The sequence below is a fragment of the Hippopotamus amphibius genome, chromosome 1, assembly GCF_030028045.1.
Source record: "Hippopotamus amphibius kiboko isolate mHipAmp2 chromosome 1, mHipAmp2.hap2, whole genome shotgun sequence".
NCBI classification, from domain to species: Eukaryota; Metazoa; Chordata; class Mammalia; order Artiodactyla; family Hippopotamidae; genus Hippopotamus; species Hippopotamus amphibius.
Genome location: NC_080186.1, coordinates 105571508 through 105593376, shown reverse-complemented (window position 1 = coordinate 105593376; position 21869 = coordinate 105571508). Strand labels below are relative to the sequence as shown.

Below are 21869 nucleotides of genomic sequence, written 5' to 3'. Positions count from 1 at the left end.
ACATTATGCTGCATGCCAAGGTCACGATAGGCCCAATCTAGCCAATGAATAAGCTACTTACCACTTTCACAAAGTAAATAAAACAGCAGAGGTTATTAAAATTGTTATCCCGTAATTTAAGGATTCATGCTGCTGAGAGAGAGAACTGAGTGGAGGTGGAAGGGCCTCTTATGAACCCTCTTCCTCAAGGATTATTCTGGTTCCACATACAGCAGTGAAGCATCTCCGGGAGCAGGACATTCCTTACCTGTTCCAGTCAATTCCAAAGAGCAATACGAGTCACACAGCTAGGAGATTTCCACTCCTGACAGTCGTATGTATAGCTAATAATGGGCATTAATATATTGAATTAAGACCAGATTTACTTGAATAGTTTGAATGGTAATTATTGATAATCACCATTATCCAATATTGTTACCTTTTCTAAGCATCTGTAGGACCATTAACACACGGAGCCTGGGATGGGGACCAAGAAGCCCCATGGCAGCGTGAACACCTTGGCTGCAGTGAGGTGGGTCCCTTGGCTATGGCAGCCTCTCCACCAGCAGGGCCCCCTTCTCTGGGGCACGTCCTACCTGATGTGGGCCACAGAGGAGAATCCTGCTTCCTCAATTTGAGCCTTTAGCTCCTTCAATTCCCCCTCAGCTTTCCTCTTCTCCTCTAAGTGCTGGTGAATCTCAGCCCTCAGGTGGAGCATTTCCTCCTGAAGACCCCTGTTACTGTCCCCTCCTGTCAGGGAAGGAGGGGCAAGGGATACGTTCTGGGTCTCCACAGCTGCCAGGCTTTTCTCCAAAGCCACCTTGATGAGCTGAAAGAAAATCATGGTTTAAAGAAGTTAGTTCACTGAAGAGGATCTGCAAGGAACATTCAATTGCAAAGGCAGGCTTTAATGGGACCAAAAAAAGGCAGACCTAAAGTGAGCTCCCCTCTAGGACTTCCTCAGCCATAAGGGCCCTGGAGATTGTTTTAGGTGGGAGGACACACCACAACAGCAGGGAGAATTGTTGCCTCGGGCAGGAAGAGGAGACTGCAGAGGTGGGTTTGGAAAAACCATAAGCACACAACAAATTTAAAACAAATGCACAGAACCTCAATTTATGACAGAGGTAGAAGATCAGGTTAGTCGGAACAGATGGGATATTCAATAAGTGGTATTGGGACAATTGTTTATTTATATGTAAAAATAAAATAATAAAATAAAATTAAACAACAACAACAAAAACCAAATGCAAACAAATGAGGTTTAAACAGGACTGGAGAGTGTGGATGCTGTGATTTTTCTCTTTCTGAGGGGACAGATTTCCCTGGGAGTCCTCTCACAAGTCAGGAACCTTCATCAGCTCCACAACACTTGAGTCCTTGACGGCAAAGATCATGGCTAAGATACCAAAGCTCAAAGCCTGAGGCTGTAACTCAGACTCCAAAAAGGATGATTACAAGGAAGGATCTGGGCACTCCAGAGTCAGGAGTCATAGTCAGAGAATTACAGCACAGGCAGAGCTACAGGTATGACAAAGCAGCCTTGATTTCATTGGCAGCAGGAGACTCACACTCTATGACTGCTGAGAAGTTAAAGTGGGGCCGCCTGCCTAGCAACCAATCTCCCTTGTTGGTCACCATCCTGTGCTGATGCTGCCAGGCCAAACTCTCTACAAATCTAAGCACATGAGAAGAAAACAAGCAGAAACAATTTTCCATCACCTTTGCTTTTTGAGGATACTCTTGAAGTTACTCCTTAATGTTTCAACTAAAGCAAGATTGTATAGTTTTCCCTCAAATAACAGTTTTTTAACTTTTAAAATTTCTTATTGTTTTATTGTTAAACTTTTTTTATCTTGGGCTCCTCTTCAGCTTCTCCTATGCTTTTAAAAGTATAGAAAGCAAAACCTGAACATGACAATCTACTTAGCATACGACTAATTATTTTAGTACGCAAATTTCTTGCCTGTCTGTCGCATTATTAATCTTATATCCCAATGATCTATTGGCTTCTTTTTCCTTTCAATAGCAGTATTTTGGGGTTTTACTTAACTTCAGGTCGAGTTTGACCTCCCAATTTTCCACCTCTCCCCACAGCTATTTCTGTGTCATGTTGTTTTCCTTTATCTCTATAAATATAGTGACTTGTACCTGCCACAAATTCATTCTGGCTATACAGAATCATTTCACAATCATCAAAGCCATCAAAATATTTATGTGCATCTCCATAAATCATGTAGCGGCCAGTTGATTAGGGATGATTTGTAGAATTAATTATATGCTTTATTCCTTCATTTAGGTCAGGAATGTTGCTATATTGAACAAAACAGGGCTCAGAGAAGCTTAAATGGACCAGTGATTAACAGTTGCCTGGCTTGGCACAAAGCCAATGACCGTTGCTTTGGCCCTCGTAACAGCATGATAAAATCTAGACTTCAGGTGTGATGGGGTTGATTCATGGCATGTATGTGTAAAAGCATTTAAAAGCATGGCAGTTGAGGTTGTAAAGAGATGTGCAAGGTATGCATCCACGTCAAAGAAGAAAGAGATGCCGCACACAGGTGCTCGTTTCCTAGGCACCCAATCCCACCTGGGGTTGTAAGCCTGAGCCTTGGGAGGCTCCTGGGAATGTCTGTGTCTGTGGCTTTGCTGCCTAGTTGGACTGGTGGCCATCCCTGCATGTGCCATGAAGCACTTGGGACAAAATAAAGGTAGGGAGGCTGGATAAAACCACTTTTGAAAGTTTATGACCTCACCCGTCATTTAAATTATGTGACATTATCTTTCTAAACAAACTCTTTGCAACTAACTAAACACTGCTATCAGCTTTGAATGTGGACACATTTATTCCTTTATAAACCTTAAGGGGTCATTCTGTTTAAAAATAATGTCTAACTTTAATGATACCATCTATTTTTAAAGTGCCTTCTAGATGTATGTTATCTTCTATTGATTTAAATATACCTACTTTCTTTAAAAAGAAAAAATAAGACCCATGGATGTTAATACCAGAAAGGACCTTAAGGTTCATCTGGTCTGATTTCTTACTTTTAAATGAGAAAATAGAGATCTGATTTGTTCCCAGGCTACTTTGGCTTTTCATATTTTTATGTCCAAGGGAGTTTACTTTGGCTGCCTTGTCTGTAAAATTTTAATGTAAATGCATGAAAAGTGATTCAGGATCTAGCCTTTTTATATTTTTTCTTTAACATCTATGGAAAGCTAATATTTCTATCATTTTTCCTCAAGTAAAACCCCAGGGCTTCCAGTGTATGTAGTGGTAGTATGATTCCTTTAGTTCTGTTGTTAATTACATCCCCTACAGGTTTTTGTTTTTCACATTTCCTAATTCATCTGTTCTATTGCCTCCAAGGTATAATGCAACTTTTTTGTGTGCTGGTTTTCCATTTGCCCCATGGAGGTCAATGTGCAGCTCCAATCTCTTATCTGAATAGAGTGGTTCTGTTTTAGCCCTATTCCTTCATACCCCCCACAATGTAATTCAGTTCTCAAATAGCAGTAGGATATTAAAAATGATCTTTTTTCAAGTTCATCACTGACTTTCCTTTGCATTTTTGATTGTTGATGAACTCTTCTCTATTGCAAAAATTCAGATGAAGGCAAAGATTGATTACCCTGGTTTCTTTCACAGGAATTTCCTAGGTATTACAGATCTTACATTTGATTGGGAATGGAACTTTGTGAGAGATACCTGGGGCAAATCACCATCATGGCCAGACCTGAGACTTCCTGAGGAGGGTGAGTCCAAAAAATAAAGATTACGCAATTTGCTTTGGCCAAAAGGTGGTTCTTGCCTTGAAAGGAACACAAAGTTGGATGTGTCTGTAAGGGGAAGTGTGAGTATGCTTGAGGTAGGAAGGGAGCTTGGTGTTGAGAATAAGGTCTGTCTCCTAAGGATACAACTAGAAGAAGCTCAGAACTCAGGCTTAAAGGACCAGTTCCCGGGAAACAAGCAAACACATTTTTGAGAATCTGGACACAAAACAGTTATGACATAACAAGCTTTATTTAATTGGTAGCAAGAGAGTCACACCCACAAACCTCAGAAAAGTTGAAGTAAGTTTACAATGATTTCACACACCTCCTTCCCCAAAACTGAAGATTGATTTTCAAGGAAATGGGATGCAAAGAAAAAGTGCTTACCAAGATATTTTTCATCTAACAGGTAAATACTTGTCTAACTTATTAAGTATCTCATGTGCCAAGTGATAGGGAAGACATTGCAAGGGAAATACAAATGCCCCATGTACAGGTTTATTCCAGGGTTGGACTGACCTCAAAATGTGGTCTGATCATTTCTCCACGCTTGGCTACAGGAAAGAAGGTTGAGGAAGAAGTGACTTTACAAACCAGTTTGCCTATAACCGAGAAGCAGAGTGAAGAACTCACACTATGAGGTGTAGTTTGGACCACATCAGTCGGAACCTGGCTCTCTCCATATCTGTGTCTCCTGTTCATTTATTCTGAAGTTAACCCTGACCCGCAGTAGCAATAACCATCAGTGACCTGCAGACATCCCAATCTCGCTCTGTGTTAAAGTGGATACTTTCTCACCCTGCAGATCCCTCTCTCTCACCCAAGATCCTCAATGAAATCAGGGAGTGGGAGATGAGGGATCTGTCCAGAGGGACAGGGGTGCATGTAATTAGTTACAAACATCAGTTAGGAGGACTCAGAAGAAGCTGTCCAAGCAAAAAGGGAAGTGGGGCTCATGCAGGAACTCAAGGGAGAAGTTAGGGTCAGCTGTGTCTAAAGCAGCAAAAGGGGGATGTTGGTAGAAGGTAAAGAAGCCGTGCTGAGGGTGTAAGGTATTCCAGACAACTGCTCATGTCCTCAGGAGTCAAAGACTGTGCCAAATCCCATGAGATCTGGGGACTGCTCACTTGGGTCTCTCCGTTGGTTTATGAGACGTCCGTCTCCTCTTTCTTACGCAGGAGATAAAGAGGTGGATCCAGAAGGCCTCACATCCCCTGTGGTTTTCCTAATAGCTCCAAGGAGCCTATCACTGGAAAAGCCCAGCTGCTTCTGCAGAAGGACAGATACCAATGATCCACTTTCTCCTTCAAAACTTGGAGAGTTGCAGGCCTGGTCCATCTAGGACACGTGATTGCTAAATGTCACTGGGTAAGGTGAAGACACATAGGAGTTCCAGTGGGGGCTATGGGATCACTATCGGTGACAATCTCTGAGGTCCAGGACATTCTGGTCTTGAGCTCAAGAAAACGCTGTTTACACCTTCACTGATGGTCCGTGGGAACAGTGTTTCAGCCTTGGGTACCAAGTTCTGAGGTTTGACAGGGGCTTGCTCTTGAAGTGTCACTGATGTGTCACAACCCGGGTAGACTGTCGGGTTGCCCAACAAGGTTCTCTTTTATATAGTGAGACTTCGCCGAGAATGATTCCTGCTTTGGAAGCATTCCAACCCTTCCTCTAAGGGTCCTGTGTCCTCAGAGAACACTCTCCTGAAGCAGGTCCAAGGCCTGCCACCTCCCCAAGCAGCCCTTCGATGACTCCCTCTCTTCTGTGATGTGCTTCACTTACAAAAGCCCAAGAGGGTAAGTGTCCATGGTCTTGTTGTAAGTAAAAGTTCTTCTGAAGCTATAGCTATAGACAGTACACAGGAGCAGAGGAGGGTAGGAGGGGGCAGGGAGCAGGAGCAGGAGCAGGAGATACAAGGAGTGAAAAGGGTGGATTGGAAAGAAAAGTGCAGTGAGGAGGAGGGCTGGCAGGCTGACTGGGAAGCTCAGGGAGGGCAGGAAGAAGACTGGGAGGTGGTTTATGTGAAAAGATCGTTTCCTACTCCAGGCCCCCAAAGGCTGCAGGAGACCACCAGTCCCCGAAGGGCTACGCGCCCGCCACCCTGGGACCCCGGAGCCTAACTCAGACCTACTTGCTGGCGGCTGTTGTGTGCAGCCTCCTCCTCAATGCTGTCGGTGAACTCCGTGCTGGCATCCTCCGTGTCGTCCCCGGCGGCGGCACCTAGAAGTAGGTCCAGAAGAGAAAGGTGACTCCCTTTGCAGGTGCCTTCCAGACAGCAGCTAAAATGACACTCTTTTTGTCATCCACCTCTGATTTCTTCCCTTCCCTGTATGCAAGGCCCCGTAGCCAGCAGGGCTGACAGGGAAGGCGGCACCAAGGTGCCAGCTCTGTAGAAAAGCCTTGTCACCATATCATTGATACTTTCTTATGAACAATCAAGCTTAAACCTCAAAATACAAGCTGGCTTGACTGCACAGACCTGTACCTAAGGAGCAGACTGTTAGAGTGGTTACCCCCTGACTTATCTCCAGGAAGCCTGAATTATTCCCTTCCGGCCACTAGGTCTATGTAATAACTTGCTCTGCGGTGACATGGGCCCAATGTTACAATTTTTTCCTACCACGAGTACTGAGGGGTCCCTGATTTCCTTGGGATGAGGGCAGCCCTGGTCCTCTCACCCTTTTCCATTGTTGGGATCAGTCACGGGTGAGGTGATAATCTTGCTGAGGAACCTTCCTCTAAGGGTCCTGTGCCCTACAGAGGCTCAGGTCTAGTCAAGCCCCATGGCAGAGAATGGTTCACCTGTTTCCCAACACCTTCCTCTAATCTCCCGTCCTCCCATCGCCCTCAAACTCTTGTCCAGTGCCAACATCCTGTGCCTGAAGGGTTTCTTGCACGGCTTTGTCCAAATGGAATTGAATCCATTTTTGCATCCCCCAAAGATGAACACAAACACCTGTGCCCTACATTAACGGACGAGTGGTGGCAGTTCATGGTCCACGTAAAGGTCTAGGGCAGTGCTGACCAATAGAACTTCCTGCAATTTTATGCCTCCGTTGTTGAATTCAGTAGACACTAGTCACATGCGGCTACTGAGCACTTGAAATGTGGCTAGCGTGACTGAGGAACTGATTTTTTAATTTAATTAAAATTGAATTCAAATAGCCACACATGGCTGGCAGCTACCATATCAGACAGCACAAATCTAGGGCATTTCTTCTTCTCCACATCTGTTAAAATAAGACCGTTCATCAAATTTTAGATTAAGACCTATGGCCCACATTATTGATTTCTTCTGAAAGTGTAGGAATTTATAATGGTTAACTCATTTGGACACCAAAGAAAATCTACCATGTAACTGCCTGGGTCTTACAGAACCTGCCCAAGTGAGAGAAACATGAGATCTCGTGCTGACCCTGGCCTTGGCAACCAACCTGTTAAAACTCCTCTTCTGACCATTGGGTAACCTGGGCATCAAGGAGATTAGGCAGCTTGACTGAGGTTACACAGCTAGTCCCGGGTGAGTGATGCGCCAAGATGGCAAGTCTCTGGAGGCAACTCAGAGGCAACTCACTGTTCCCTCTGGTGACAAATCAGCTCTTTGTCTCTTCCTCCAAGAGTAAAGAACCTGCTCCTGAGCTCAGACGTCTGTGACTGAAAGGTCTGCACGAATAATGAGCATTCACTACCCTTGGCAGGTAAGGTGAACAGGGCCAGTTCACACCTGCATTTATCTCTTGGCATGTGCAAGTTTATGCTGGGGATACCCAGGCCAATCTCATTAAAGTACTAAAAGCGTGTCATCCTAACAGCTTCATCTTCTGACTCATTCCCTGATCTTTACCATGAATGTTGTGTTGACTTTGGACCAAGGCAGTACCCTATTCAATAAAGCCCTGCTCACAAGGAAGCACCTTTACCACTCAGCATCTTTAGAGATCCACGGCAGACTGTGTACAATAGGGATTTCCAATACTTACCTTTTCAAACCAGCCCCAGGACCATCTCATTCAGGACACTGGTTGTGTAGAGATGAATGAATATATTTCCTAGGCTGTGGCTGCTTTGGAAACTCACTGAACCCAGGATGCTAATTCACTTGAGGACATCCATACTGTATTTGCTTACTTTGGAAAATCTTTCCCTACATAGCAACAGAGATCAGAACCTTTTTTCTTTCCCTGCAAAGAAAATGAACCGTCCACTCAGCGACGAAGAAAACACACTTTCCACATTGTCTCCCTTCTGACCACTGGACTAGAGAACGAGCCTGTGGTTGAAGAAAGCTCAGCTCTGTGAGGTCAGGATCCTCACTCCCACACCACACTGGGCCAGCATCCCACATACTAGGTTCCGGAAGTAAGGTAAGTGGGTATTAGAAAGGGTGAATATCACTGGCCTTGAAGGCTTCTGTCTAACCCTTTCTGCCCCCCCCCACTTACCTTTGTCGACCTTTCTGATGCCACATCTGTATTTCTAGATAAAGTTCTCTCTTTAATTCACTCTGGGGCAGGATACCATGATTTTGACTCCATCAGGAGTTAAGTGGAGACAAAGCAAAAATGCCCATTTCATCCTAACGTTCTACTACATAGAGTTTTTTTTTCCCCCTATTCATTTCTTCAGCTAGCTTAGTCTGCTGTACTTCCTTCAGGGCAGCTTTAAGGCTAACTCGGCCCTTTACCAATTAGAATTAGAATGCTAAAGGCTTTTTTGTGTGTGTTTGAGGGGTAAAGTTAAAAAAGTTTCTAGAAAGTACTGGAATAGGTTATCCCTCACAAAGTCCTATCTATAAGTTCACATTAGATATCCCTCATTTTGTTACCATTTCTGGTTTTGTTTTTTTTTTTTTTTAATGACAATAAAGGACTTCTGTTTTGTAGGGGATACCCTTTTCTACACTTTTACAAGACAACAAAACACTATCCTCAGAACTAAGTTGGAATAGTACTTTAAATTTCTAATTTAATGGTACTATATATTGATGAAATGATTGCTTACGTTTGATAAATAAATAAAATGGTCTGCCACCTTCAGAGTTTCTGAAAGCTAAGAATCTGTTCAAATTTAACTTGTTTCTCCAGGTTTCATCTCCAGGATTAAGTGTTAGACTGCAAATTTTATTAAAAACTTTTACTTGAGGCTTTGATGGTAGTTCTCAGGTTGTGGTTCTTCCAAGTTTCTAGGCTCTGAACCACGCATAATGGAGATGGTACCAAAACTTCCCTTTCTTAGACTTAGAAAATTATTTTCTACCAACTGTCTGACTCTATAAAGTCCACAGAAATAAACTCCTATAATACTATAAAGTCCTTGGGCAAAAATTTAAGTGGTATGCAAATAAAGGGTCTTCTTTTTTATCACTGAGGCAAAAATTCACACTTTTGTGCTTTTTTAAATTAAGGATGGCCTAATTATTGAGAACATGGACTCTGGAGGAGCCCGACTGTCTATGTTTGATTTCTGCTTTGTTATGTGACTTTAGACAAATCATCACCTTTCTGTAACTCGGTTCCCCTTCACTTATTAATAAGGGTTAATAGTAATATTCACTCCACACACTTGTCAACCTTAAAGTGCTTTTGTGTCTTTGAAGTGCTTAGAACAGTGCTTGGCATACACCGTGTACTCAGTATATTGCCTTATTATTATTGTTTTACCTCATTGTTGGTAAACTGGTCTATGGGCTGAAAAATTGAGGGTAGAAAGAGGCCATAGAACCTAAACGTACTCAGCAGAAGAAAATTTTACCCCCAATGTTTTCACTGGATGATCTTGATTGGGTCTATCTGTACTTCTTCACGGCTGAATATGTTTCCCCAACAGGAGGTTTGACGTAACAGTCTTATGTTCTCCCTACTTTGCAGGACAGTTGAAAAAACGCAGATCTATAAGTAGATTAAGATGAACTCTTCTGAATAGGTGTTTTACAAATAGGATTTATCATCATTAACTAATAACTGCCTTAAAACTCCATCGTGCACAAATAAGCCTTGAGGGAAAGTCATGACGTGTTTTCTCAGTTCCTCAGTAATGAGTCCCAGCTGGGCTGCAACAAGACCATTTTCTCCAGATTCTACTCTACAGTCATTATTGTTTCCTTTTTAAGCCATTTGTCTGCAACCATCGGAAAAGGAGCAATACGTTTCCATAAAATTACTCAGAACCCAGGAGTCACATCTGACTGATCTTGAAAGGGGATTCAAAGAGCTAAACTTTACAGCATGAACAAGCTTGCAGTGCCAAGCACCCAGCTGTTGCCCCCTCGCTGCCCGTCTCTGATGTCTTCTGGGCCCACCTCACTTTCACTCCTAGGCACTCTGCGTGTGCTCATTACTAGAACTCCCACCTGTTCACGTCACGAACCAATAACTGATAACTTAATTTTACCTGCATAACTTAACTGATTATTTTACCTGCGTCCATTCCCTTCTGGACCATAAGAAAACTTTTAAGATTTCAGGTAGTCTTCCATAAGCTTCTGGTGAGAAATAAAATTCTTTAACTAGACAGATTGTGATATTGGAACTGAAGAAGCCAGAAAAGAAAACTGTTGTCTGCAGTCAAGCCCCTGTATCGTGTATCTTTGCCTTTAAATTGCCAACATCTTTTAGGTACCCTTCAGCTAACAAGCTTACAATTCAGAAGGCAACTGTTTTCAGTGACTTAATATTCTGTAATGTCAAGGGATTCTTCCTGCTTAGGATCTCTTTTTTCCTCAAAGAACACAAGAAGCAGGCCTTTCCAGGAACACTCCCAGGGACAGCACCACCCACCGTAACAATGGACTCCCCAGAGTTTCATCCCACTTTCTACTACTCTCCTTCAGCAAGGAGAGCAAGAAAGGTTTTTTCAGGTCAAGTCCATTTCACATTTCTGGGGGGCGTATAATGCTGTTTCTTTAGTCTCACTTCCTTGAGAGTAGAAAAATTCAGGTTTCTTCCTCTTCCTTTCTTTAGTTAAATAAATACAAAGGCATTCACTCATTCCTGAGCCTTATTTGACTTGGAATTTTAGTACAATAATCAATAGACTGATTCTCCTATGAGGGAAAAAAAAAGATATGAGCTTTCTCTACTTTTCTCATAAATCTTTTAAGAATGAAACCAATTAGTTACTGTTTGGCCTTTGATACTTTTATTGGATCAGTAACAATTTTTGTGTGTCTCAACTAAAGTAGCTGAAATTCTAACACTTATAGATAAAAAGCACACACTCCATTTCAGCACAAATGTTAACACAGTTTAACACAACACAGTGCCATGAAGAAATGAAAATTTACAGCTTGTTTTGGTGGGGAAATAGTCCTAGAAATAATCTAGCACCAAGTTACTGGATTATTTAACATGTCACTTCCTTCTTCATTTAAATTGTTATGAATCACTTTAATTTTTCTCAACAGCCCTAAGATCAAAACTTTAAGTGGTAAAAGTAAACCTGCTTTTATTATCAAACTGATAATACCTAATTGGAAACAGACAGAAATTCATGGTTTATAAAACATACTTGTATATACACAGGCCTATAAAGTTTACAGATTGAGAGAGACATTGGTATTTCAGAGCAGTGATTTTGATAATTGCAAAAGGAAGCACCGTATACTCATGTTATATACCAAAAGCAAACCTACATGCATTTGCTAGACAATCATGAATTCTCAAAGGAAACAAGGAAGTCGACTTGGTTCATGTAATTAATTAACAACCCTACTCTTTATATTATTTTAGGTCAAACATTTTCTGATGTTGCCGAACTTTCTATTTTATCCTTCCAGCTTTAGCAAGAAGAAAAGAGTATGATAAAGATTTTTATTCCTGGAATTTGACTTTAAACAACAAAAAGGGAAAGTAATGTAAAAAGAATTAGTGTGTCACTTTATAAGTTTAACTATTCTTATTTGAAATCTGATAAAATTAGTATTGTTAGCGCCACAGTTTTATGTTTCCCTTCCACTTCCCATCCTTTGCTGGAAGCAAATTATAAATGGTGATTTTTTATTTGGGAAATTCATCCTGGCTCAGTGATTATATAAAAAGAAGTTGAGAACTTACCTTTTGTCAATACTCAAACTACTTAAAAGCAACATGGTAGTCTTTTAATCATAATTTAAAAGGTTTAACAAAGTTATTGCTCCAAATGTCTAGTGGGAAGGTGGCTTAAATCCATATTCCATAAAGCATTAAGATGCAGAAACTATTACTCCACAGAAATCACTCTGATGTACTGTCCCATTGACTCGTTCCTTCTGTTTTTCAGTTGGGTTGCCTTTTATGAGCTCCATATCCCCAGCTATTCTTTCTATAGTACAAATGGTTCTATACTACTAAAAGCTCTCTGAGCTTTACCCCAAAGAGGAATGAGAGAAAGTACTCATTTCTCTTTGGGGTGAAAATATGCTTGTATCTCACAGGATGTTAATATCTGAAAAAGAAAGCTAATTTCATTTATCCCACCTCTAGTGCCATTTCTACAAGGCAGGATGGAAAGTGGACTTTAAAAGTGTGTGGGTCGGGTCACTGTATTCCTTCCCTACTCCCTAAGAAGTCTGCCACATATCCCTGCACGTTGACTTGTAGAATTACTACTGAGACCCTAGTTAAGAGGCAACTTGAGTTTTTCTGGGACATGAAGATTCTGTGACTTCTTCAAATAAAAAGACCAAGAAACCAGAAAATAACTTTATCCTAACGACAGGAACTGGAGTTTTCTACTACTAGCTCAAGGAAAGCACCAGTATTAAACTACTGTTTCCTCCAGGGCTTACAGTCCAAAGGGAAGTGACTTTAGGTAGGTCAGTCAACCTTTATTTCTCAATGAAAGGAGCAATTTTGGGTGTAATCTCATCTATCCCTCCTTTCCCTAATCAGAAGACTCTAGATCCAACTAGAAGACTGAAGTAGAGGGAACTGAAATCAATTTTCTTGAACTGTTTTGAAGCTATGAACCAAACTTCTCAACCAGATACTGAATTAGAAGCATAAGTAAGCATAAGAGTGATAGGTCTTTTATATATATCTGCCACTGAGGTCATTTATGTGTAAAATGTGCAAGCAGAATAAACTAAAGAACCTCCGAAGGAAACTTGTGGCTTGGATCTAATATCCTATCCAGGCAAAAATGTTCTTGATCTTTAACAGATCTCTCACTATGCATAATGACAAAGACACATCTCTTAAAAATACGAATGAGGAAGCAGAGGAACCAAAAATATTGCTCCTATCCACGGCTGAAGAGATGTGGGTGTGGGGGAGGGGCGGGTAAAAGTATACCCGATCAAGTAAAAGGTTGACAATATTAAAATAGTCCCATCAGGCCTTTTCAAAAAGTTATAACTTGGCTAAACAGCTAACAAAGAGAACACCAGAAAAATGTTGATTTATACTAGGCACTAACAATCACCAGACTTCAATGATATAGTTTAAACCTGTAATAGAAAAGAGTTTAGGGGAAATATCTGTCAAAAGGACTTCCATTTCACTCATCAAATAAATCTTCTTGGAGGCCCTTTTCAATTCTCTCGTTCTAAAAACTATAGACTTCAACTACCCTGGCCTCTTAGAACCATTACAACCAAAAAGGAAATTTGAGAAAGACCAGTCTATCAATATGGATTTTTCTCATTGTAAGTTCTATGCTTCCAATTAAGCATAGCCTGAGTGAGAATTTCATTTCACTTTCTTTCATGTTTTTTATTCAAGCACAAGGTTCTGTAAGCACACAATGCTTTATCTAAGATTATCGTAATGTTGAAAAACGCCTGGCAAAAGTAGAATAATTCAGTAAGAGAAAAGGTCTGTGCTCCTGAGGAGAGGGTGGAATTGTATTATAGCATGCTGAACACAAACATGCATGCTGTGGCCAAAGCATCATCTACCTGCGGGATATACAACAAAATCCATTCGCATCATGCTCTCTAATACGATGCCAAATTATCACACGAAACTGTTAGACTAGCAGGCTCTCTCCAGTTAGCACTGTTTGCAAGCCTCATTCCAGCTATACAGACCAGAAAGTCAGTACCAGATTTCAGTCACATCTGTTATCAAGATCAAACTTTTAATCTCTCCTGTGCCACTAAATCACTTAATTTTCCAAAATGTTTCCCAAGGACCAATATCAAAGGCAAGCAACCACAGTACAAGTTACTTTATCTTTTCAGGATCCAAATCAGGACCAGAATTCACTTACTTTTCCCCCACCGCTAAACTATGTATTTTGTTAATTTTTCAGTAGGAAGTTGGGTTTCTCATTATTCATCCAACTGCCCTAATATTTATAACACTTGGCAACTGTTGAAGATACCAAGGGAAATTCCTACTCTCAGATGGAGGATGACAGAAACAAAAGTAGTAGTTTACATAAATTACCGTAATCACTATGAGCCCTTAGAACCCAAATATCAGCCATGGTTGAATCTTAATAGAAAACTTAGAAAGTGTCATTGGTCTATTAGTAAAAATAAGGAAAGACATTTCCTAAATGCCTTGTAATCCTGACAGGCTAGTCTTCGGCAGGTTGATATTTCTACTGCTTGATTACCTGCCTCTTTACTTCTACAATGTTACAAAGAGCTTTGTGCAGGAAGGGGTCACTAAAGATTGGAAGACGAAGAAAAAATGAATGATTCTGCTTATACTTCCTATCTCCTTTCTTAAGTGACCCCCCTTCCCCCCAAACCCCATTAAAACTGGAAAGCATTTCCATTAAGAGGAGAGCTTATGGCTACCAACTTGTTGCAAAATATCAATACTTAATCAGAGAATTCCAGGGTGTTTCTCCAGTAGAATATTTTCTTCCCTGTCCATTTTAGAGTGACTGATGCTCTATCTGTTACGGGCGTGGCTAAGGTTACAGAAACTTGGACAGAATTTAGAAGCTAAGCAAGCCATATCAACACATGAATGTGAAAGAAATAAAAATGTCATGTAAAAAATGGAAGGAAAAAAGAAAAACCATTAAGCTCTGCCTAGATTTGAAAGGGTACTCAGTCACATTTATGGTGCTAAAGAGCCTCAATCCCTACTCACCAAAGTCCATGTTTAAAAACTGAAACTTCAGCTTCTAATCTAGGAAATTAATATCCAGCAGAAATTACAAACCTCATGGGTTAGCCAAGCTCCAAAGTAACCTTGGTTACCTTTTGTACTCTTGACATTTAAGATAACAGAAATATAACCTCAAGGGCCCCCTTCCTTACATCTGTCATGTTGCTATAAGAAAGCATTTAGACAATGACTAAAACCTAGAAAGATCTGTGACATTTCTTTCTAAACTATTCAAACACATTAAAACCAGAAGCCTATTACCTATTTTCATATGGAGAAATGCAAAAGCACTAAAAAGTAAAAAACACAGGATTCCAAATAGTGCCACTGCCAAATGAAAAAAATACAAGAAATATTCTCCTCTGGCCATAATGAGTTATTTGGTGAAATACTGAATTTAAAGGGGGACATGATGTTTGAAATTATCTTTTTATATACAGAATTCTGACTCTGGAAGACCTGGGAGCTTTCTTAAAGTTGTGTTCTGACTAAATACTATACCGTTGGTTTAAAGCAAAAAAATTTAATGGCATTTAATCTGCACCTAATCTAACTTCACTGTCATTCAATAATCAACTCTGAAACATTAGAGGTAAAGGTTTACTACAAACACTTCAATAGTCTCTGCCTCTGCTCTTTAACTTGGCCTTCCCAATCCGTTCAGTCTACTATTGTAAGACTTGGTTTTGGTTACCTTCTGATAAGGATTTTACCACTTTTGCAAAGTCATTCTTATAGACTCTCAATCTTTCTCTCTCTCTCTCTCATCTTGAAACTTTCATTTGATTAAAAAGTTGCTCTCACTCAAAGATCAGGAGTTGATTGAATGGCAAAAATAATACACACGCATGCATTTATGACATGATATGGAACATATGAAATGGACTGTGAAAGTGGGGGAGGAATAAACTTTATTGGCCCACAGAAGGGATGAGGGAAGAGAAGGAAGGGCTGGGGAAAAGAATGAAAACAGGTGGGAAAACTAAAATGGAATGGTATACCGTGTGCAAATATATTTTGTAGCCGCCACCATTCAACTTAGAGACAGCTATGTACAGTGAAATACAGGTAAACTAAAGTGAGTTTCACTTTGTAGCTGATGCTACTTGTACCAGTTCTAGCGTTAGTAAGTCACCGTTTAATTCTGCCAAAGTCAGACAAGACACTCTGGTTAGTGCAAACAAGGGTCTCCATCCCAGGCTGCAGTCTGACCCGCCAGTGCTCAGAAGGCATGCTCGTGACGAACTCGCACACTTTCCAGTTCCCCACCTCCAATGGCGGCCAGGGCCTCCAGCCTGCTTAAGCGCTCCAGGCTTCTTCCAAGGACTTCTTCTAGGCGACTGCGTATCACCTGGACCCCTTCTAGTTCCACCTGCAGAGTTCGGTCTCTTTCAGAGCTGATTAAACATGCCACACATGGAAGGAAAATGGATTAGCTATCAATGTAATGAGTCCACAGATGTTTCCAAAGAGCCATGAGTGCCACTCAGAGCCATGAGACTTCTGGAATAACTGTTCTCTAGGACACAATAAACGAATGTGGTCTTTGTTGTGGCACTTGTGTTCACTGCTGGTAAGATTAGCAAGGCCTGCTTTCTGTAAAGTGTGTCCCTTTATCCTTGATTCTGGACCAACGTGACACAGAATTACAGTTCCCAATATTTATCTTACACGCTTATAGCCCACTAAGAGAAATTTCATGTTTTAACTAAAGGGTTAGTTTCTGAAAAACCAAAACCCAGGAAAAACAATGCAAACTGAATCAATATTGAGCCAATAGGATTGCTACTGAAGACATTTGTTTTCTCATTTGTTAACCAAATTTGACAGTGCTCTGAAAAGGAATCCAGTTCACAAAGATCCAGAAATTCTTTAAAAAGTAACACAAGTGGTCCTATTGTCCCTTTCTTCTGCCTTCATCTTCTTGAAGGAGAAAGAAAGAAAAAATTTAACTCAACAATAAATTAGAAAAAACTGAATAGTGAAAGAATAAAAATTAGGAAAAGAAAAAAGAGGCTAGGAGGAAAGGCAAAATGAGGAAAAAAAAAAATAAAGGAAATATAAAATGAACCATACATGACCAAAAATCAAGAGGTAAAGGAAAATACATTCATCATGATGGTTAATATCAGTAATCCTGGGGTGACATTAGCCCTATAAAACAACAAAGATATTTCCTTCAGTGACAGTGAATATCAGTGCCCTTTACAGTCTTACTCTTAAAATGAAGCAGCCTTTAATAGGACATGGAGCAGAGCAAGGAAAGAAATATACAATGAGTGCTTACTAGGTGCAAGGCGTTATTTTAGACACCTGACATGCCTTCTCATTTTATCTTTGCAACAGCTGCGTGAAATGGGCGCTATTCCTGACTTAAGATTTAGACAGGGAGGCTCAGAGCAAACCATACAACACATGACAAGTCGGGCAGTCCCAGTAACTATCCTCTTTCTTTTTCTCCCCCCTTTTATATCGTAAGCATCTACACTTAAATGAGGAACAAAAGCAAAGACAGGGCAGCCGCTCTCTTACCTCTCTGGATGGGCATGGAACTTCACCAGACTGCTATAGAGCTGTCTCTCTGCCTGTAAGGCCTCATTGAGCCGACTCCGTTCATCGACCAGTCCTTCCAGCATCAGCAGCAACTGAGGGAAAAAGAATAGAAGCAACACGCAAACAGAGACATGAAGCCACAGTTATTCCGCAGAAAGAGACCGAAAGAATGCATCAGCGTGGACTATAACTCAAAAAGCTCACCCTCTCATTACTGACTTAACCTGTCTACAGTATAGTTACAGTTTCAAGTCAATGTCATATTATCTTTTTGTCATCTTTAAAACTCTATAAGGCAGAATTCAAACATGGGAGCCAGAAGAAGAAAGAGGAAAGTGAAGCCAGAAGCACAGGAAAGAGGCTCAGAGGGAGGCGTGGCAGAGAAAGCAAGGAAGGGCAAGAGGGAAACATACAACAGGACTTATTCTTCATTCATTCAATAAACATTTATTGAGCACCTTCTATGTGCGAGGCTTTGTTCTAGGGATAAGCTTATTATCTAGTGGGAGGAAAAGACACTCATGAGTCACAGACACATGTCATTGTGAGCTAAAGTCAGCGCTATAAAGATGAGCTCTGATAGTGCATATCCAGCAGAGCTCTGTTTAAGTGAACTGGAAGAGTTAAAAGCCAGGTTGGAGTGAGATGAGTAGCTAGTAAGAGAGATGATAACAGAGACAGGGAGGAGTACAGGCAAACAGGTCTTTTTTTAAAAGTCTGATATTAAAGAAAGGTCAGATATGATGTAGCAGTTACAAAGGAACTACATTTGTTAGAAAAGAGCATTTGTAGCTGCTACTGACCAAGGCAGGGAACTTCAGAGCACAGGTTCTCTAGAGATTCCATCAACACACACCTTCATAAGTCATTGAGATTGACGGCTTGTTCGCTGCTTATTTTGCAGTAAAAATAACTTACTTGTTGTCTTCGGTTTCCAGAAGTTTCCTGTCCCTGTGATTCTACGGAAGCAACTTTTTCTCGAAGAAGTAAGACTTCTTGGGTCAGGCGTTCCATAGCTGGGATGTCTTCAGGATCAACCAGCTGCATTTGCAGGTCCTAAAAGTCAAAAAACAAGTATAGTCATAAAAATCGTAACAAAAACACTATTCAGCAGAGGAACAAAGGAACAAATGCTCTTGAAATAGTCTGCTCTACTTTCAGTGGGATATTAATAAGTATGAACTCTTAGCAACTCTGATATAAGAGAGAACAGGGCAGTATCAAGAGGCTCAAACAGTGTATTCAAGTGTTGGCTGAAGATGCCCTACAGGTGTTCTGAGTTGTTATCATTTCCAATAGTCTTTAAAAAGCTCTGAAAGACCTTTATGAGGTCTTCTTTAATCTGTACGGTCCTGGTCAGGGACTCCACATCAGCAGCCTGCACCTGCAGCTCTTCCTCTTGCACAGCCATCATGGACTGGAGGGCAGAAAGTTCCATCTGTGGAGAAAGAAATCCTGAAGTCAGTGGGTAGAGGAAACAATATGTGTCACAATTACATTTTAACACTGAAGCAGATGTTTTCCATATCACATCACTATCAACCAGCAGTGCAAATAAAAACTAGAATGTGAATAGCACGCCAGTGGATCACATCAAGAAACCGCACCGTGTGGTACCAAAGGATATTTTATGGGAAGTTGTAATGTGGTTTTAATGATGTCCTCCACTTTTGTTAGCACTACAAAACATACCAAATTTGTTTCATTAATGAGTTTATTATACTACTTTAAAAAGTGGGTTACTATTAGCAGATGCAAGAATGTTTTTCTTTACCTAAGTATTTCAGCTAATAGATGAAAAAAGGACAGAATAGCTCCCTTTTTGCAACCCTTAATGAATTAGTGGATATAGGCACTGACGACCAACATCACAAGAGATCACCAAACATTACACACCTCCTGACGGAAGAACGCACCACCACCTATGAAGAAGTCCTACCAAAACTTGAGATTGCAGGCCCTAAACTTTCGATGTTGTATCTTTCATCTCTCCTCACCAGAAAATGACTACCAAGTATCTTATTATGACAAATTTCACTAAAAATCATAACCACCACAGCGGCTGACATTTACTAGGTGCCTACTACTGTGTTCCAGGCTTTCGAATAAATACTGTGCATACACTTAAACCTTTTAACAAGCCCGGCGACGTGGCTTCTGCCCCCTTTTCTGACTTCAATACCAACCATTTTCCACCTCATTCATGACTTTCTAGGCACACTGCACTTTTTCTCCTCTAGGAATATCAGACTTTCTCTTGACTCAGAGCCTTTGCACCTGCTACTCCCTCTGCTGAAATATCTTCCCCAGAGCTGCCTCCTTCTCATCCTTAAGTCCCAGTTTACATGGCACCTGCTCAGAGAAGTATTCGCTGGCTCTTCTGTCTCCAGGTGGTCCCATCCATGTTACATTCTATGATTTCCCTCATACCGTGTATGACAATCTGTAATTACATTATTTGTTTATTGTCTGTATCTCCCCAGTAGAAATTGATTACAGGGACCCTGTTGATCTTGTTCCCTGCTCATCCTGACCACCAGCCCTGGCTTAGAGAAGGTACCCATATAGCTGATGAATGAATGAGTGAATCCTCCCAATAACCCTATAGGATAACTACTCTTCTACTCTGCAGTTTACAGATGAGGTGACTGAGGCTGAGAGAAATTAAGGAACTTGTTCATAATCAGAGCCAGTAAGTGATAGATCCAGAACGTGAACTCAAGGAAGTAGACTCAGAGTCACTAGGCTATGTCTTATATTCTTCATGGTAATGACAACTTATTTGTAAGTAAACATTATAAGGAAATATTTTGAGATAATTAAAAAAAATAGTTGTGACAAGTGAAGACGGATGACACACAGCTAGTTTAAGGTGCAATCACGCTTCCTAAAGGAAGCAGCATCTTTTTTCTTAAATAATATAAAAAGTAAGTTATAAGCAATAAAAATTTTTACTTGTGTATCTTCTAATTGCAACAATGCTCATAGAATCACAGTGTGGGCTCGTGATGATTTATAACTATACAAAGGTATTTGATGGTTCTGGGCTACTGTGTCAGGTGAGAAGGAAATGCTTCTCACATTTCTTTCCTTGAAGGAGCTCAGTTAGTGTAACTCCTGATCTCTCTCCACCTTCACTCACTCAACCTCAGGCAGGCAAAGGGACTTAACGGTACACAGGGGAAGAATAAACCAGGCAAGCTTGACTTAGTTCCACCTTTCCTCTTCTTGGGAGGCAGCTGCCTGCACGAAGCCACTGCTTCTCCAAAAGCAAGCTCTTCCCACCATGCAGAATAGTCAGCTGAGGCCCAGTGCTGCCTGTCCAGGTAGATAAGTCTACTGAATTCTGGGGACCAGTCAGCAGGCCCACTTGGCTCTTGCAATAAATTCTCTACCTAAGCCTTTATCAGTAACATAGTCGATAAAGTACCAAACTATCTGCCACAATTTTGTTTCATTTCTCATTTTGTTCAGATCTTGGGTATGGAAAAAGGGTTCTATTTATTAGGCCCTCTTCAGAGATCTCTGCCATTTTATATTCAGGTATTTGCATCACGGAAGAAACATAAGGAAGAAAACATCATTGCAGCATGGTAAAAGTTTGTAGTCAGATAGACGTGGGTTTTAAATCTTGGCCTGATCTCCCGAACAAGGCAATTTAAACTGAGCTTCAGGTTCTTCAGTTGTAAAATGGGAATAATGTCTACTTTTCAGGGTTATGTGAGAATAGAGAAAATGTATTTAAAGTGTGTGGCACATAGCAGGCAATTGGTGAATAACTATTACTACCACCACTACTATTATATCAAGATAGCAGGGGGAATATTGAAAAACCTGGGAAAATCTATATGGCTTTGGTAAATACCTAATATTAGAGGAAAATACATAGCATTGAATTGAGAAGTTGTAGTTGATTAAGAACATATAGAGGGGGCTTCCTAGGTGGTGCAGTGGTTAAGAATCCACCTGCCAATGCAGGGGACACGGGTTCGTTCCCTGCTCCAGGAAGATCCTACATGCCGCCAAGCAACTAAGCCCGTGTGCCACAACTATTGAGCCTGTGCTTTAGAGCCCGTGAGCCACAACTACTGAGCCCACGTGCTGCAACTACCGAAGCCCATGTGCGTAGAGCCTGTGCTCCGCAACAAGAGAAGGCACGGCAATGAGGAGCCCGCGCACCACAACGAAGAGTAGCCCCCACTCACCGCAACTAGAGAAAGCCCGCACACAGCAAAAAAAGACCCAACACGGCCAATAAAATAAATAATTAAAAATATATATATAGAGGTAAGCAGTAGAGCTAAATACAATTCACTCAAAATACCCATTTTTTTTCTTTTAAATATTTTTCTTCAAAATATTCATTTACATTCATTACAATTTTATGATCCTGAAAATAGGACAGAACCAAAAGTAACATTACTCTTTATTGAGTATATGTAAGAGAAACAGGAACAGCATGTGGCAACTAAATTCTCTGGTATGATAATGGCTAGGGTAGAATCAAAAAAA

At 40.9% G+C, this 21869-nt stretch overlaps 1 protein-coding gene across 4 annotated transcripts in view; it reads right to left on the bottom strand.

Annotated features, from left to right (window-relative positions):
• PDE4DIP (phosphodiesterase 4D interacting protein) overlaps nt 1-21869 on the bottom strand; it is a 203585-nt gene that overhangs the window by 38426 nt on the left and 143290 nt on the right. For 2 of the 4 annotated variants that reach the window (XM_057720826.1, XM_057720817.1), the window contains 6 exons: nt 18679-18795; nt 18276-18413; nt 17337-17449; nt 16074-16201; nt 5891-5979; nt 576-808 (listed from right to left, as the gene is read on the bottom strand). In XM_057720826.1, coding sequence (XP_057576809.1) covers nt 576-808; nt 5891-5979; nt 16074-16201; nt 17337-17449; nt 18276-18413; nt 18679-18795 — 818 coding nt within the window. Of the gene's footprint in view, nt 1-575; nt 809-4022; nt 5605-5890; nt 5980-15698; nt 16202-17336; nt 17450-18275; nt 18414-18678; nt 18796-21869 lie in introns of those variants that run through there. The other 2 variants (XM_057720809.1, XM_057720811.1) reach the window with 2 other exon arrangements.